This window comes from Heteronotia binoei, chromosome 3 (genome assembly GCF_032191835.1).
Source record: "Heteronotia binoei isolate CCM8104 ecotype False Entrance Well chromosome 3, APGP_CSIRO_Hbin_v1, whole genome shotgun sequence".
Classification (NCBI taxonomy): domain Eukaryota; kingdom Metazoa; phylum Chordata; class Lepidosauria; order Squamata; family Gekkonidae; genus Heteronotia; species Heteronotia binoei.
In genome coordinates this window covers 45,449,289-45,463,393 of record NC_083225.1, presented here as the reverse complement: position 1 = coordinate 45,463,393, position 14,105 = coordinate 45,449,289, and the positions used below count along the sequence as shown (strand labels likewise).

At 50.6% G+C, this 14,105-nt stretch overlaps 1 protein-coding gene across 2 annotated transcripts in view; it reads left to right on the top strand.

The window, feature by feature from the left end:
• Positions 1 to 6,482: 6,482 nt before the first annotated feature.
• EFNB2 (ephrin B2) overlaps positions 6,483 to 14,105 on the top strand; it is a 73,438-nt gene continuing 65,815 nt past the window's right edge. For both annotated transcript variants that reach the window (XM_060233691.1, XM_060233690.1), the window contains exon 1: positions 6,483 to 6,666. In XM_060233691.1, the coding sequence (XP_060089674.1) occupies positions 6,539 to 6,666 (128 nt within the window). In that variant the 5' untranslated portion in view covers positions 6,483 to 6,538. The remainder of the gene's footprint in view (positions 6,667 to 14,105) is intronic.

Here is a 14,105-nt window from a genome sequence, read left to right as displayed (position 1 = left end):
GTCAGAAATGACTGGTGCTTGAACAGGGGACTACTTTTACCTTTTTTTAAAATAAGTTAAAAGTACACTAATGGGTTGGAAGGACTTTGTGGGTTGTTTTGCCCAAGCACCCTGGGTTTGATTTTGAAGCTCTGCTCAGCAGGCTGGAAGAGCCTTGCAAAGAGAATGCATGACAGCCCAGGGCCCTGAACTATTTGGGAGGAAATCTAGTCAAATAGCTTTGTTCTCCCTCTAGTGGGTTTTGGCATTGGAAGGAAGAAAAAAGAAATTTTATCTGATTTCCTTCTCTCCCCCGTTTGCAATGCCTGTACCGTTGTACAGTTTGGAGGATTTTCAGAGCAAACAAGCAGCCCAGAGAAACGGGGGAGACCTGCTCCAGCAGCTTCTTCCACGAATAATTCTACCATGTGTGAAGTTTTTCTGCGAGCCCTACAATCTTTGCACTGGAATTGAGGGGGTTCTTTCTGATGCTGACTCGCCTTCCCTCCTCACATAACAAGTAATCTTTGCAACTGAGAATCCCTTTTCATATACACTTGTACATCTGACCAATCTAGAAGCTGCTCTTTCTGTGGATCTGATTTATCAACCTCCAAGAGTAAACAGGAAAGCACAGAGGAAATGGTTGCCAATTTATTGGGGGGGGGGGAGAGGAAGAGGAATAATGTTTCCTGTGTCTATTTTTCCTTGCTCCTAAACTCACCAAGGAACATTGGGAAGACAGGAAAGCGGAAGAGTACTGTGGGAGAGTAAACAATTGCTTACTGCTGCATTTCTCCTGTGAAATACAAAGTTGATTGGCCTGCCATGGTTTCCGTTCCCCTGGCTCTGTGGCCCCTACGAGAAATCCTTGTAGCCAGGCACTGTGGAAATGGCAAGTTCAGGAGTGCTGAGCACTTAAACTAGTGATCTCAGTTGAAGGGATGCTCTCTTGGGATGCTGGCGTGCTCTGCTCTGCTCGCTTTCAACTGGTGCATTGGGGCTATCCGGGTAGTAAGGGGGGGGGGGGACGGTCCTCTTTGCTGAGTAGGTGAAACGTAAAAGGTTCTCCAAGTGAAGTGCAGTGCAGGTTGCTTTGGTGTCTTGTAAGCCTATAATTTGAGTTCGATTCTTGCTCCTTTAAGCAAGGAGTTCAGTTGTTGACTTCATCGTGAAGGCACTGATTCACTAGCCAGCTTGTGCACCTTCTCCATTATGTTCTAGCGGGGATCTTCATTTTGACCCCGGAGCTCCTTTGTTTCTTAGCTAAACAGAGTGGAAACTGAATTCTGAAGACAGTTAATTTGCAGTAAATCCTAGTGATTGTAAACAATTTTATTTTGGATAAACATGTCGAAGAGGACTAACTTTTCTGAGAGCAAATCTAAAAATCAAGAGTTTTTTGTTGCTGATTAGATATTTCTGTGTTGGTGGGGGGGGGGGAGAGTAAAAGTCTTTGATGCCAGTTTTCCAAATAAAGTGTCCAATGCTATTCAAGAACCCAGTCCTTTCTCCCCCTTCCCCCCCACATTTTTTAACCCCCCTGAAGCTAGAGGGCCCGACCCAGGGTCGAGGAAGGGGAAACCACAAATCGGAATCTGGGTCAGTGTTCAAGTCCTAAACATGATTGTGATTTTGTTGTTTGAGGTTGTATTTGGGACACATGCAGAGAAGGAAAAGGAAAACGCGCGTGTTTACATAGCATCCCCCCCACTCGAATATCTAGGGGATCTGGTTCCCCAGTCACCCACGGCGGGGCTGGGCTGCCTGCCGCGTTGGAGTCCCTTCGATTGAACCGAGCTTGTTTCCGAGCCAGGCGGCCCAGGCAGGCACCTGCTTCAACGGCAAGCCGAGTCTGGAGAAGTCCTCCGAGTCCCCCTGCCGCGCGCCTCCAAGGCTCGGCTCAGACAAGCGGGCCCAAACCCTGCAGCCCTCCCAAGTGCCGCCGGATTGCAACCGCCGCGCACCGCCCAGACTGCAGCGTCCGTAGGGGCTTCCGCCGGGCGCGTCGCGGGACAAGGGAGTCCCACGCCCGAAGTGGCGCCCACTCGGAGGAACTGAAGTGGCCTTCCCGGGCGGGTGTGTGTGTGTGAGAGAGAGATCACTTCGGGATTCTTTTGATAAGTCCTCAGCTCAGGCGCAAACGCACAGCGGTGCAGCTGGACAAGATCCGGGTTCCGCCCGTGGTTTGATCTGGATTCCAGGAGGCATCATCCGAGTGGCGGAAGGGCCAGCAGAGGGTCGGCTGGATTGGAAAGCCTCTCCAAGGCCCGCACCCCACCCCGGCTCGCCAGGCAGGCTTCTTGGGAAAAACGAGGGCCGCCGAGGGACTGGGTTAACACTGCAAGGGGCCAGTCGTCCTGGGCAGGGGCAGCGATTCCCCGGCCACGCGCGGACTTTCTGGCAAGGAAATGGAGCACCCGGGACCTGGGCGAGTTGCGGCTGGGTAGCGGCGGGGGGGGGGGGGGAGGACAAGCGCCGCTACAAATCTGGGTGTGTGTGTGTGTGTGGAGAGACGCTGTCCTTATCCGAGGCATATTTACTCGGGAGTAAGCCCCTCCGGAACGGCATGCATGGGACGTTTCCGAGCAAATGCAGCCCGGCTCCCCGAGTTGAACCGTCGTCTTCACTTGTTGGGAGGCCGCTAAACAAGTTGGACGTTCAACAGGGGCAGCGTCTCGGTCGGGCAATCTCTCTCTCTCTCTCCTGTGAATTGCAGGAAACTCGGCAATTGTATCCCCTTCCGGAAACAATGTCGAGAGGCTCAGAGTGGACTGCTTAAAAAAAAAACCACAGCAAAAACCTTGTCCAAATATTTCAAAGTATCCTTGACAGGTCCCCTAATATTAGCTAACCTGGCCTTTATTTTTATTCCCCCAACGAGGAGGGGGATGTCATGGGTTATATCCCGGTTAAAACTATTTTCTTTCTTTTTTTTTAGGGGGGGGGGGAGTCCAGATGTCCAGCAGGGCTATTTGCAGCGTGTGAAGAAGCGCTCCCCTCCTTCTCTCGCCCAGTCAGTCCGCCTTTTGTTCCCAGCTTTAATTTTAGCCACCCGGGGCGAGTTGAGGCTTTCCAGATGTGCCCGTGCGGGCGGAGCGGGGGCGAGCGCGGACCCTCGCCCCAGAGCAGGGAACCAAAAGGCGAGCCCCCCCACCGCACCCCACCCTCTAGCCCATGCTTCCGGGCGCCTCTCTGCCAGCCGGCCAGGGGGCCTTTCCCGCGAGGGCGCACAGCGAGGACGCCTCCTTGGCCTCCCTTTGGAGATCCGGCAAAAGCCACTGGCCGCCCGGGCGCCAGGCCTCCCTTCGGCCCTTGCCCAGCCCCCGGCTCCAGGTGCGTCTAGGGGATCCCCCCCCCTTGTCTGGCGGCAGCGACATTTGGAAAGCGCCCCCCCCCCCCCCCGAGAGTTGACAGGCGGCGCTCCTTTCGCTCTTGGGCGCGGCAGACAGCCAACAGGGTCGATTCCAAGCGGCAGATTGGAGGCCCGCTCCGCTGCAAGGCGATCAGCGGCATCTCCGGAAAGCTCGAACTGTTCTCTGACCCGCTCGGGAGGGGAGAAAGCCGGGCGTCGCAAGAACTGCCTGCGCCTCCGCCTTCGTGCAAACGGGCTGCCCCGAGCGCCCGCTTTGGCCCGTTGGGAAGAATCTTGGCGGGTCTCTGGAACAGGTTAGGGCATTGCAAACTTTACGGGAGGGGGGGGGGGCTGCAACGATCTCCCGGGCAAGAGGTCAAAAGGTCGCTTCTGGGTCTTCCCAAAGCGAGGATGGAACCGACGCCTCATTCCCATTTCCGCGAAGATGAAGGCTGCGCCGGCGGAACCCCAGATGGGCACGCGGAGATTTCCGTCTTCCTTGGTTTTTTCTTGAGAAAAGCGGGCTTTGGACGAAGTGTTCAAGTTCTCCGTTTGGGGAGGGTCGTTTTGACAGTGACGACCACATTTATTTCCAATAAATGTTTGCACAGAATAATTATTTCCAATAAATGCACAGAACTAATAATCACGCCATAACCAAGTTTGACTCCAGTGGCACCTTTGGGACCAAACGAAATGCACCAATATTAGACATGAGGATGCTTCCAGCATCCATCATTTCCCTGCCGCAGCCATATCGCCTGATAGGCTTGGAGGTAATTCTGAGGTTTTTGCTGTTCCTCTCCTACACAAAACCTTACATTAAAATAATTTCTAATGGGTAACAGATGGGATACAGTTCGTTCTTAACTGGTTTTGATTTCGCGCGGCTTTCTTTTTGGCTAGCAGCCGGGTAGGTAGAGATCGAAACCAGGACTTTCCTGCTGTAATCTCCCCCCCCCCCCCAACAGGCTCAACGCCCGCCCCCCTCCTAAAGCCCCGTTACAAATCAAGTCGGGTTAACTCCAGAGTAAAGTGCTACGGGGACCGCAGGGTGAAAGTTGACTGGGCGTCGTGATGCTGCCCGCGGTTTCCCACGGCAGGCGCTAGTGGGCGCTGTGGCTCTATGGAATGGCGCACCAAGGGAAGTCGGCCGGCGGGGCGCGAACCGAGCTCGCAGCGGAGGCCAAACGGCTCCATTCCCGGCCGCGTCCCAGTGGCCCTGATCCGGACGTTGCTCCCTTTTCCCTGGGCTGCCTCCGTTGCAGACCCTCTCAATTGCAGACCCTCTAGGCTTCCAGTTGCAGACTCTCACCGCCCAACAGTTCCAAAGTACGTTGCTTCCTAAAGCACCCCGTCGTCGCTGATGTGAAAGTGGCCACCGTCCAGGGCCGTCTGGGTAGAGGGATGGGGTGGGGATCGCTGGAAGGGAAATAGGTCCCGGCAGAGAAAGAAACCTGCAAGAGCCCTTCAGAGCCCGAGAGAAGCGCTCCAGACGGGCGCCATAGGGACCTGCACTCCAAACCTCTCTCCCACCCCATCCCCGGGGGATCAGGCCCTCTTGGAGAGCAGCCGGAGCCACTTCCAAGTATTAAGATCGGGATCTCCCTCCTCGGAGACGAGCGTCGTTGAAATCCGTGGGGCCCACCCCGAGAAGCCAAGCCGGCCGCGCGTCCCTGAGCGAGGAGCCTGCCGGCTCTATCTGGGTCACGCCGGGCGACTAGTCCTCAAGGGGCTGCCGAGCATCAGGCGGCCGATCAGCGCGAGGAAGCCGGCCCAGTCCCAGAGAGGAAAGGGGTGGGTGGCTGGGAGATGCCTTCCGACCGCGGGAGAGAGTTCCCCTAGCGAGGATCGCCGCCAACTTTGGAAGCACGAAGAAGACACCCCCCCACACCAGAATTGACCATCTCCCTATGCGTCAAGCGGCTGATGGCGCCCCGGTGGGGGGTTTCCAGGGTTAGAGCCTTTGTCTGCGTCGCAACCTTGGACCCCCTTGGTAGTTTCCCATCCAGAGAGTAACCAGGGCCGGGTCGTGCTTCGCTGCTGCCCAGGTCTGACCGGATCGGGCCCGCCAGAAGGCGCGAAATAATAATCATCATTATTTTTTTCTTTTTTGGAACAGCAGCCTTTGCCCCACTCCCTCATTAGCCGCCGCGGAAGTGCCTAATGCGCCGGGCCGCCTTACCTGTCCTCCCGGCCCTCCCTCCCCCTCCTTCAGTCCGCTCCTTCCCCGCGCCGGACCCGCCCCTTTCGGCACGCGGGGGGTGCGCCCAGACGCGAGGTGCGCCTAAGTGACAGGGACGCCACCCAACCAGCGGCGGAGTTGCGGGAGAAGGGGGGTGGCCGGGTTTATAGTGGGGAGCCCGAGCGCCGGAGCGGGGACTCGGAGCCGCACTCTCGCCTTTGGAGCCCAGCAGGAGTCTGCGGCCGGAAGCGCAGCCGGAGCGCCCGGCCCCAAGCAGCCCCCGAGGAGGGACTGGAAGGCGAAGGAGGGAGGAGGAGAGCCGCGGACCAGCTCCTTTCGGCGGCGGCTGCTGCTGCTGCGTGTGGGTGTTTGTGGCTGACTGGCTGCGGGGGAGCGCGCGCCCCTGGCTCGGTGCGCCACCGCCTGACTGCTGCCTGCCTGCCTGCCTTGGGCTGGGGTGGCGGGCGCTGGGAGCCCGCCGGAGCCTTCTCGCCGCCCGGTCCCCAGGGAGAGGGAGAGCGCGGGCTGGGACGCGGCCGGGAAGAAGCTGCCGCCCTTGTCTGCCTCGCCGTCCTTGGCCGGGCGGGCGAGAAAACGAGCGATGGAGCGCCGCGGAGGCGCCGGGCGGGACGCGTCGCTTCTCCTTCTTCTCCAGGTGGATTTATAGAGGCGCGGACGGCGGCGGAGCGGAGCCCGTTCGCGGGGGGCCTTGCGGCGGCGACGACGACGAGGAGAGGACTGAGCGACGGCGGCTCTTGTCTTCCGCCTGTGGCAGCTGGGCGGGCGGCGGCGCTCGCCTCGGCGGGGCGTTGCGGCGACTCGATGCCGGCGGCCGGGCGCGGGAGCCAGTGAGGCGGCCGGCGGAGGATTTGCTTGGTGGAGTGGCGGGCAGCGGCAGGGCAGGAGGGCGAGCGGGCGCCGCGGCGGGGACTCTTGCTCGGGCCGCCGCGCCTTCTTGCTGCGGAGTTGGCGAGCCTTCGAGGCAGGCGGAGGCGGAGGCGGCGGCGGGGCCCCCGACCATGGTAGCGTGCCGGGGGGGATCCCCGCTCGGGAAGTGCTGCTGGGCCATCTGGGTGCTCTTGTGCCGGACCGTGCTGGCCAGCTCGCTGGTGCTGGAGCCCATCTACTGGAACTCCTCCAACCCCAAGTAAGTGCGCCGCCGGGCCAGCAGGTGGGCGAGCGGGAGGGGAGGGGGCCCTCTCGAGCCCGGCCAGGCCGCAGGCCCTTTGCCTGGCGCGCCTTCCAGCCTGCGGCGGGCACCTGGGAAGGCGACGCGGCCGCCGGCCCTCGTTTGCGCCGGGCTCCCAACCCACGTCGGCTGCAGGAGGCGGGGGAGGGCTTGGGCCCTGGTTGTGGGGCGGGGGGGGGGCTGTTTCCCGAGGAGGAGGTTTTTGCCTTAAGCGCAATCCCTCTTCCAAAGCGCCTTAAACCCAACCCCCCTTCCAAAGCGCGCATCGTTCTTAGGTGAACCTCGCGGGTGCCCATCGCATTTGTCCTGCGATCCAAGGTAGGGAGAGTTCCTCTCGGCGGGCTTAACTCTGTGTCTGCGTGGGATTGCGCGGTGACTTTCCAGGCGAGCGCTGCCGGCGCCGCGTGCCTGCTCCTTCTTGCGCCCCCAGCCTTTTTATTTTTCCCCATTCACGCCAAAGGGGTCCGGCAGACGTCGCCTTTATTCGGGGCACACACGATCCTTTTCATGCAAAATTTGCTGCCTACCGATCTCGCAGGGTCAGGAGAGAGAGAACCTGGCAGAAATGCCTGCTGGTGACTCAGCCATGGGCAGGTTCCCGTCCATCACCTATCTGCAGACAAGTCTGTGGCGGGGCTGGGCAGAGACTAGCGAAAGGGTAGAGGGAGCCAGCGGCTCGCTCTCTGTCCCTCTGCCTAGCTGGGCATCATCCCGGCTGGTGAGTCAAGGAAGGGCAGATGACCAGCCAAGGGCTCTTTCGGGTCGGCTTCCTCTCTTTAGAAAAGCAGACAGAAGAAAGGATTGCCCCTGAAAGAGGCTGAGTCGCTTCGCTACACACAACTGTTGGAGTGGATGAGAGAGTTATTCTGCAAAAGGCTGAGGCAGTGAAAGGGGAGGTGGGAGTTTCCGCCACAGTTCCGGTGGTTGTAAAACTGTATCCCTTGTTGTCGTTTACAATTAAGGTGAAAAATGTTCTCCTCCCCATAAGGAGGCAGAAAGGGATACGATGCGTTTGCAGTTCAGAGAAATTTGTGCATTAGTGAAAAGCATTTCGCAGAGAGAGGGCTTTTTGTGTCTAATGGTGAAGTTAAAGCGGGATCAGAGAGACTCCTGATAAAAGACTTTGTATTTCTTCCCCGTTTCAGGGGGGAAAAAACCCCAAAACGTTTTGCTGCAGATAAAGTTGACTGTGGTAGACTTGGAAATCTGAGAAAATCTCTTTAGTGGGATTTCATTTTTTTTTTTTTTTAAAAGGAGCATAGATGAAAGGCTCTTGATAATATTGGCAGGCAGAATGATTTTCAAGGAGCCATCGTAACAGCGCCGCCTTTAACGACTTCTTGGAAAACAGAAAAGGAGCGGATTTCTTCCATATACCTCAAACTTACTGCTTGTGAGCAGTTTGAAGCTGCCTGTGAAGCACAAGAGTTAAATGGCTGCTAAAATACCTTTAAATGGACGATGCATTGGGGAGAAATAGCCTGTCTCACAAGTACGAAATGGCTGTTCTGTTGGGTGACTCTTGCACACGCTCCCTGCGACCTCCTGAAAGGACACCACAAGTTTGGATTTAGACCTAGAATCTGAAGGAGTTTATTTATAACAATCACATTGTGACGCCACCTTTTTTTCTTCCACTCAATTATAGATTTTTCTTCCAGGGAAAGGGAGATTTACGAGCAGGAGTTGTGACCCTTGATAACAAGCATTTTTTAAAAAAATAGGGAAAAACAAAGAAGGGGGCCATTTCTTTTCATTAAAATGAGGGGATTGGCTTCCCCTGAACTGGATCATGTTATTCCTGTTCCACTCAGCGGTGCTCACCTCTCCTCCCAAGACAGACATGTAAAGAAATTGCTGCTGTGTAAGAAACAGTTGCGTCTGGCTGTCTGGATTAAAGCTTAGTGTAATTCTCTCTTAGAAAGACAGAATATTACATCTATGTTTACACACAAAACAAGCAACACAGATCCATAGAAAAAGCAGTGTTTTTTTTTTTTTTAAGAGCTGCCATGTAAATGGGGAAAGGGGGTCACGTTCGTACGGCTGATAGCATTAAGCAGAGAGCTAGAGGTGGAGGGCATTTTTTCATCTGCTGCAGTCTAGTAATGGCTTTATTCCTACAGAGGTCACTCTTCCAATACAGAACATGGCCTGTGTGCACTGTCCATTTCTCTTCTAGTTGCTTCCAGGCTTAACCTTGTCGCAGCTTTCCCTCCCTTCTATTTTAAGTCACAAATGGCTTGTTCTGGGTGCACTTACAGTATATGGTCCTGTCTCTAAAGTCGTGAATCCGTTTTAAGGGGCAATAGAGATTGTGTCAAAGCGATGGTATTCCCAGTAGTAATGTATGGCTGTGAGAGCTGGACCATAAGGAAGGCCAAGCGCAGAAGAATAGATGCTTTTGAGATGTGGTGCTGGAGAAGAATCTTGAGAGTCCCTTGGACTGCAAGAAGATCAGATCAGTCAGTCCTAAGGGAAATCAACCCAGTCTGTTCTCTGGAAGGTCAGGTGCTGAAGCTCAAATACTTTGGCCACCAAATGAGAAGGGAGCACTCCCTGGAGAAGATCCTGATGCTGGGAAAGACAGAAGGCAAAAGAAGAAGGGGATGGCAAAAGATGAGATGGCTGGACAGTGTTACTGATGTAACAAACACAAATTTAAGCAGACTTCGGAGGAGGGCCCGGCATGACTTTGTCCATGGGGGTCACAAAGAGTCGGACTCGACTGTTCGACTGAACAACAACAAACAGTTTGTGTCATTTCATAAACGGTTGAGCATGCTCAAAAGGAGCTTTAACATAATCTAATTTACTGCTCTGTCTTGGTCCAAGAAGTACTACTTGCAAATTGCCTGGTGACGGTGATTTTAAGTTTTCTTTCCTTGATTAATTCAGGTTGACTTATTTGTCTGGAAAGGTGAGCTAGAAGGTGCTGGGGACATGAAAAAAGAAGCTTTTGTGGTTTGTAGGCCTTGAAAGTTTGTGCTTTGGGGAACTGTACAAATGCGTTAGCAGTATTTCTGCTGGGTGGGGGAGATTTGCCCTTTTCAAGGATTTCTTTCAGAATTCAGCACCACTGTTTGCAAGAAGGCTAATGAATAATTTCTTATAGATAGATCCAAGCGGGCAGCTGTGTTGGTCTGAAGCAGTTGAACAAAGCAGGAGTCAAGTTGCACCTTTAAGACCAACCAGTTTTTATTTAGAACGTAAGCTTTTGTATGTTCTTAAGCACACTTCATCAGACGAGGAATCCAGCACAGTGAGCAAAGCCATACATAGCTGAGCAGAGCCGTACATAGCTGGTAGGCATTGCCCCAGAATGCAACATGGTACAGAACCCATGCTACTCAGATCAAAGGTTTGCTCAGTTTGTTAATTTTACTATTCTGTCATTGTACCATTTTACATTCTAAACCACTGTCTACCAGATAATTTTACTTCACTGTCGTTGGTTCTGTACCATGTTGCATTCTGGACCACTGCCTACCAGCTGTGTATGGCTCTGCTCAGCTATGTATGGCTTTGCTCACTGTGCTGGATTCCTCGTCTGATGAAGCGAAAGCTTACGTTCTAAATAAAAATTGGTTGGTCTTAAAGGTGCAACTTGACTCCAGCTTTGAATAATTTCTTAGTAAGATGCAGGCATCTTACCTACGAGTCACTTCTACCCTCTCTTCTTTGGGCATTTTTTGGGTAGAGCTCGATGTAGGCCCATTTTTCCAACTTTTCCTTAGAATAAACAACAACAGGAAGTTTATTCATTTGTGGAATATGGATATTTACTGTTTTTAGTACATATGAAAGTGCTACACTTATAAGGAATTAATCACAAATTTTGATTAAAATACATTGTGTATAAATGGAATAACTTTGATCCTAAGTTTTTTCATTACCTAGTCTCCTAAACTACAATTGTGACTGATTTCTGACTGGAATGTTTAGGAAAGGGAGAGAGAAGACAGTGACTGAAAGTGTAACTTAGATGTACTTATATCCTGTATTTCAGAGGAAGATTTTATCTTCACACTATGTTGGTAAAAAGAATCTTTAGTGTATAGTATCATTTTCATAGGAGGTTATGCACATAGGTGGGAAGAAATATTTAACTTGAATATCCTTTTTAGAGATCAGCATAACAATGCATTCTTAAGTGGAGTTACACCCTTCTCATTCCATGGTGCACTTAGACGGGTGCAACTCTGGTTAGGGTTGCTCCAAAAACACAGCATAATAAGCTGCTCTGCGTGGATGTACACCCAGCTGTTCCCTCCCCAGCTACTTCAGCACTTTCATCTCTGTCCCTGAAAAGATACTAGTCCCCATGCTTTTTACAGCTTGACCTCTGGAGCTAGGATAACAACCAACATCTAACTTGACTACTACTGTGTAGTCTGTAGTTTACTGGGTTGGATCTAGCCTGAAGGGTGGAGAGCTTAACTTATCAAGAGCACTTATCAGTGTGAGGTTGCTTTCTTTGTGTTTAGTGTTTGTGCCAGTTAATCACTTTACTGTTTACAGCCAATTTTGGGCTCCTTTCCTGTAAGATTTTTTTAAATCAAAATAATTTGGCTAAAGAAAAGCAAACAGATAGCCAAGTCGATATCTGTGATAACATACTACACAAGAAATCTGCCACGGTTAGTCTGGATAAACACTAACCTGTCAGAGACTGATAAAATGGCCTGCAATTGATGGCCCTATTTAAGCCGTTGTTTCAGTGGCGTAAACCAGACTGCCCCTCGCTGGCTGTTTGTGAAATTCTTATTTTTGTTGTTGTCAAGCAAACAAATGCACATTCACTGCTGACTGAATAGACCCTTGAACTGTGCTCTGCAATTTACGTTTGGGTTAATGTTGTCGGTTTTAATATAGAGTAGTGTGGAAAAAAACATACAAAGCAGCAAGGGGTGGAATTGTTAGTTCTTTCACATCCACATTCCTTGCATTTTGTCAGGATGATAAACTGTAAGTAATGGGGAGGCTTTGTTTCACAAGAAAACTGAACCTACTGGAGCAGAAACAGGCTGCTGAAATGCTATCTCACAACGCATTAGGGTATCCCTTTTACTTGAGAAGACTTTTATTTGGGAATCATGACGCTTTACTTCTTAATCTTAGCTGCTGTGGATTTCAGAGGAATATAACGTATATGAAGGTGCTTGGGACTGGCTTCCTAATGGGCCTAGGAAAGTTGGGTACTTCCCTGTGAGCTGGGAAGTGTTAAAACACAACACTTGGAAGTTCTCACACTTGAAATGCCAGGATGTGTAGTAACTTTCCAAAAATGTTTAAGGTATTTTTAGCATTAGCTGAAACTTCATAACAATAGCTCTGAGACATGGATTCACCTGATACTAGAGGCCAGCCCCCCAGTCCAGAAAAAGCTGAGTTAATTTATTGTATCATCTAGAAACTTTGCATGTAAGCTTGTAAAATGCAGACTGAACGTAGTATAGTCCGAGCACTTTGCTTCAGCTTTCACCCCAAAAGTAATTATTCCCAGTTTCTCCTCAAAAGCAAAACTTCTTAAATGTGTTCCTTTCTTTAGTGGCTTCTGATGCAAAATGTTAGTCATTTTTTAATAGCTATAGGAAACTTACAGCCAGCAAAAGACCAAATTTCTGACTCACTTTTTTAAAAACTCCCTTTTATATGTGATTATTTGGAAGTATAATGGCTCTTATCTGTGTGTGTGTTTTTAAAGTAAAGTAACTTTCACTTCAAGAATTGCTGCTAGATAGGCAGTGAATCAAAATCAAGATAAATCAAGGCTTTTATTAACCCCCTCCCAAGTTTTCTTTTCCCCATTTTTAATTGGTGCATGTAGCTTTAATACAACATTTAAAATATATCTCTTGCTTGTGGGAAAAATAACTGTAATAGGAAGTTAGTTGAATGTTTATCTCTAGAGAAATCTTTCTGAGGTGATATAAAATTTAGAAGCTACAATCATTTTTTTTTTGTAGAGAACTCATCTTAAATGGGTGCAGACAAGGATGAAATATTCTGAGGGAGGGGAAACAGTGGTTAAAACTTTATTCCTGCGAACTCAACCTTCCTTAAGCATTGATGAAAATCTGCCATTTTGCAGGCCACTGATATCTTCTGTGTAGGCCTCACTCATTGCATGGTGTTGGAGAGGTGAGAAAAAGGGGTTGGCTGGAATGTTTTTGCCCAAGAGCAGCCTATCAGTCATAAATATCAGACCTGGGACATGTAGTGTCTTTTCGTATTTCCAGGTGACAGACACCCCCCCCCCCCCCCAATTTGCATTTGGTAAATGTAAAAGTAGACTGGAGGGATGATGGCCAAACACAGCATAAGAAACTGCTTGGGAAGAGAACTCCTGTGGCTTCATTGTTTCTCTGTAAAGCTGGCGCATACAAAAGACATAACACTATTCAGCCCTTCATCCATGATGGAAAATGTAAACCGATGGCATTGTCCCTCTTGTTTAACTTGTTTAATTCTCATTTCAAATTCAGTAGTATAGCGGCCGTGTGAACTCTGAAGATTTCTTTTAGTAATCCATTTTGTAGTTCCGAATCAAAAACAAAGTGAAAAGGTCTGACACAATTTGCTTTTATTTTTAGGCAAATCAACCCTGTTCCTAGTTAATAAGGGGATTACAACCCAGACTAGGCCTTTTACAGATGTAATGTAAATCAAGGGCAGGGTATAAAGAAAGTGATCCCTTTTGATTGAAGTATGGTAAAAAGGCATAGAGAAACTAGCAGCGGTAATCTGATTGTATGGCAATAAAACCACCATTTTCTGTCTTTCAGATAAAAATAATGTGGTAAATCCATGCAGCTCATAAGATGTAAAGGCAGATAAAGGGGGGATACCATGGCAACATATAGATTAGCTTGATTTTAGAAATGACACGTCTATGAAAGGGATGTGGAAACTAAGGGCCCTGCTTCAGGGCTGCAAGGTATTATGTGAGAATGGTGGAAAAAAAAACTTGGGGGGCTGGGATTAGAAAGTATGAAAGACCTGCTTGTGGCCTGGCCTGGTTGAAGCAGTAAAGAAAAGCTGCTCAGTTCTTGCTCATTGGTAGCATCTAATATGGTAAAGGTAGATTTCATTTACTGCCTTTTTATTGCTTGAGATGAGGGCTGATTAAAACTTCGGATCACTGCAATTGTTAGGATGTAGAAGATTTTCCTTTTTAACTCTTGGCCTAGCTGCGGTAGGATTAGCTGCACTTGAGAGTTTGTTTCCTTAATCTATTTGGGATTCAGACAGGGCCGTGCTGGCAGGGAACCGTGAGTGGAAGGGATAGGTAGTGCTGAGGTTATCTGAAAAGAAAACAGAGGGCTTTTCATTTCAGCCATCTTTCAGACAGCGGCTCTGGATCTCACACTCCACGGGAGAAGCTAAAATAAACA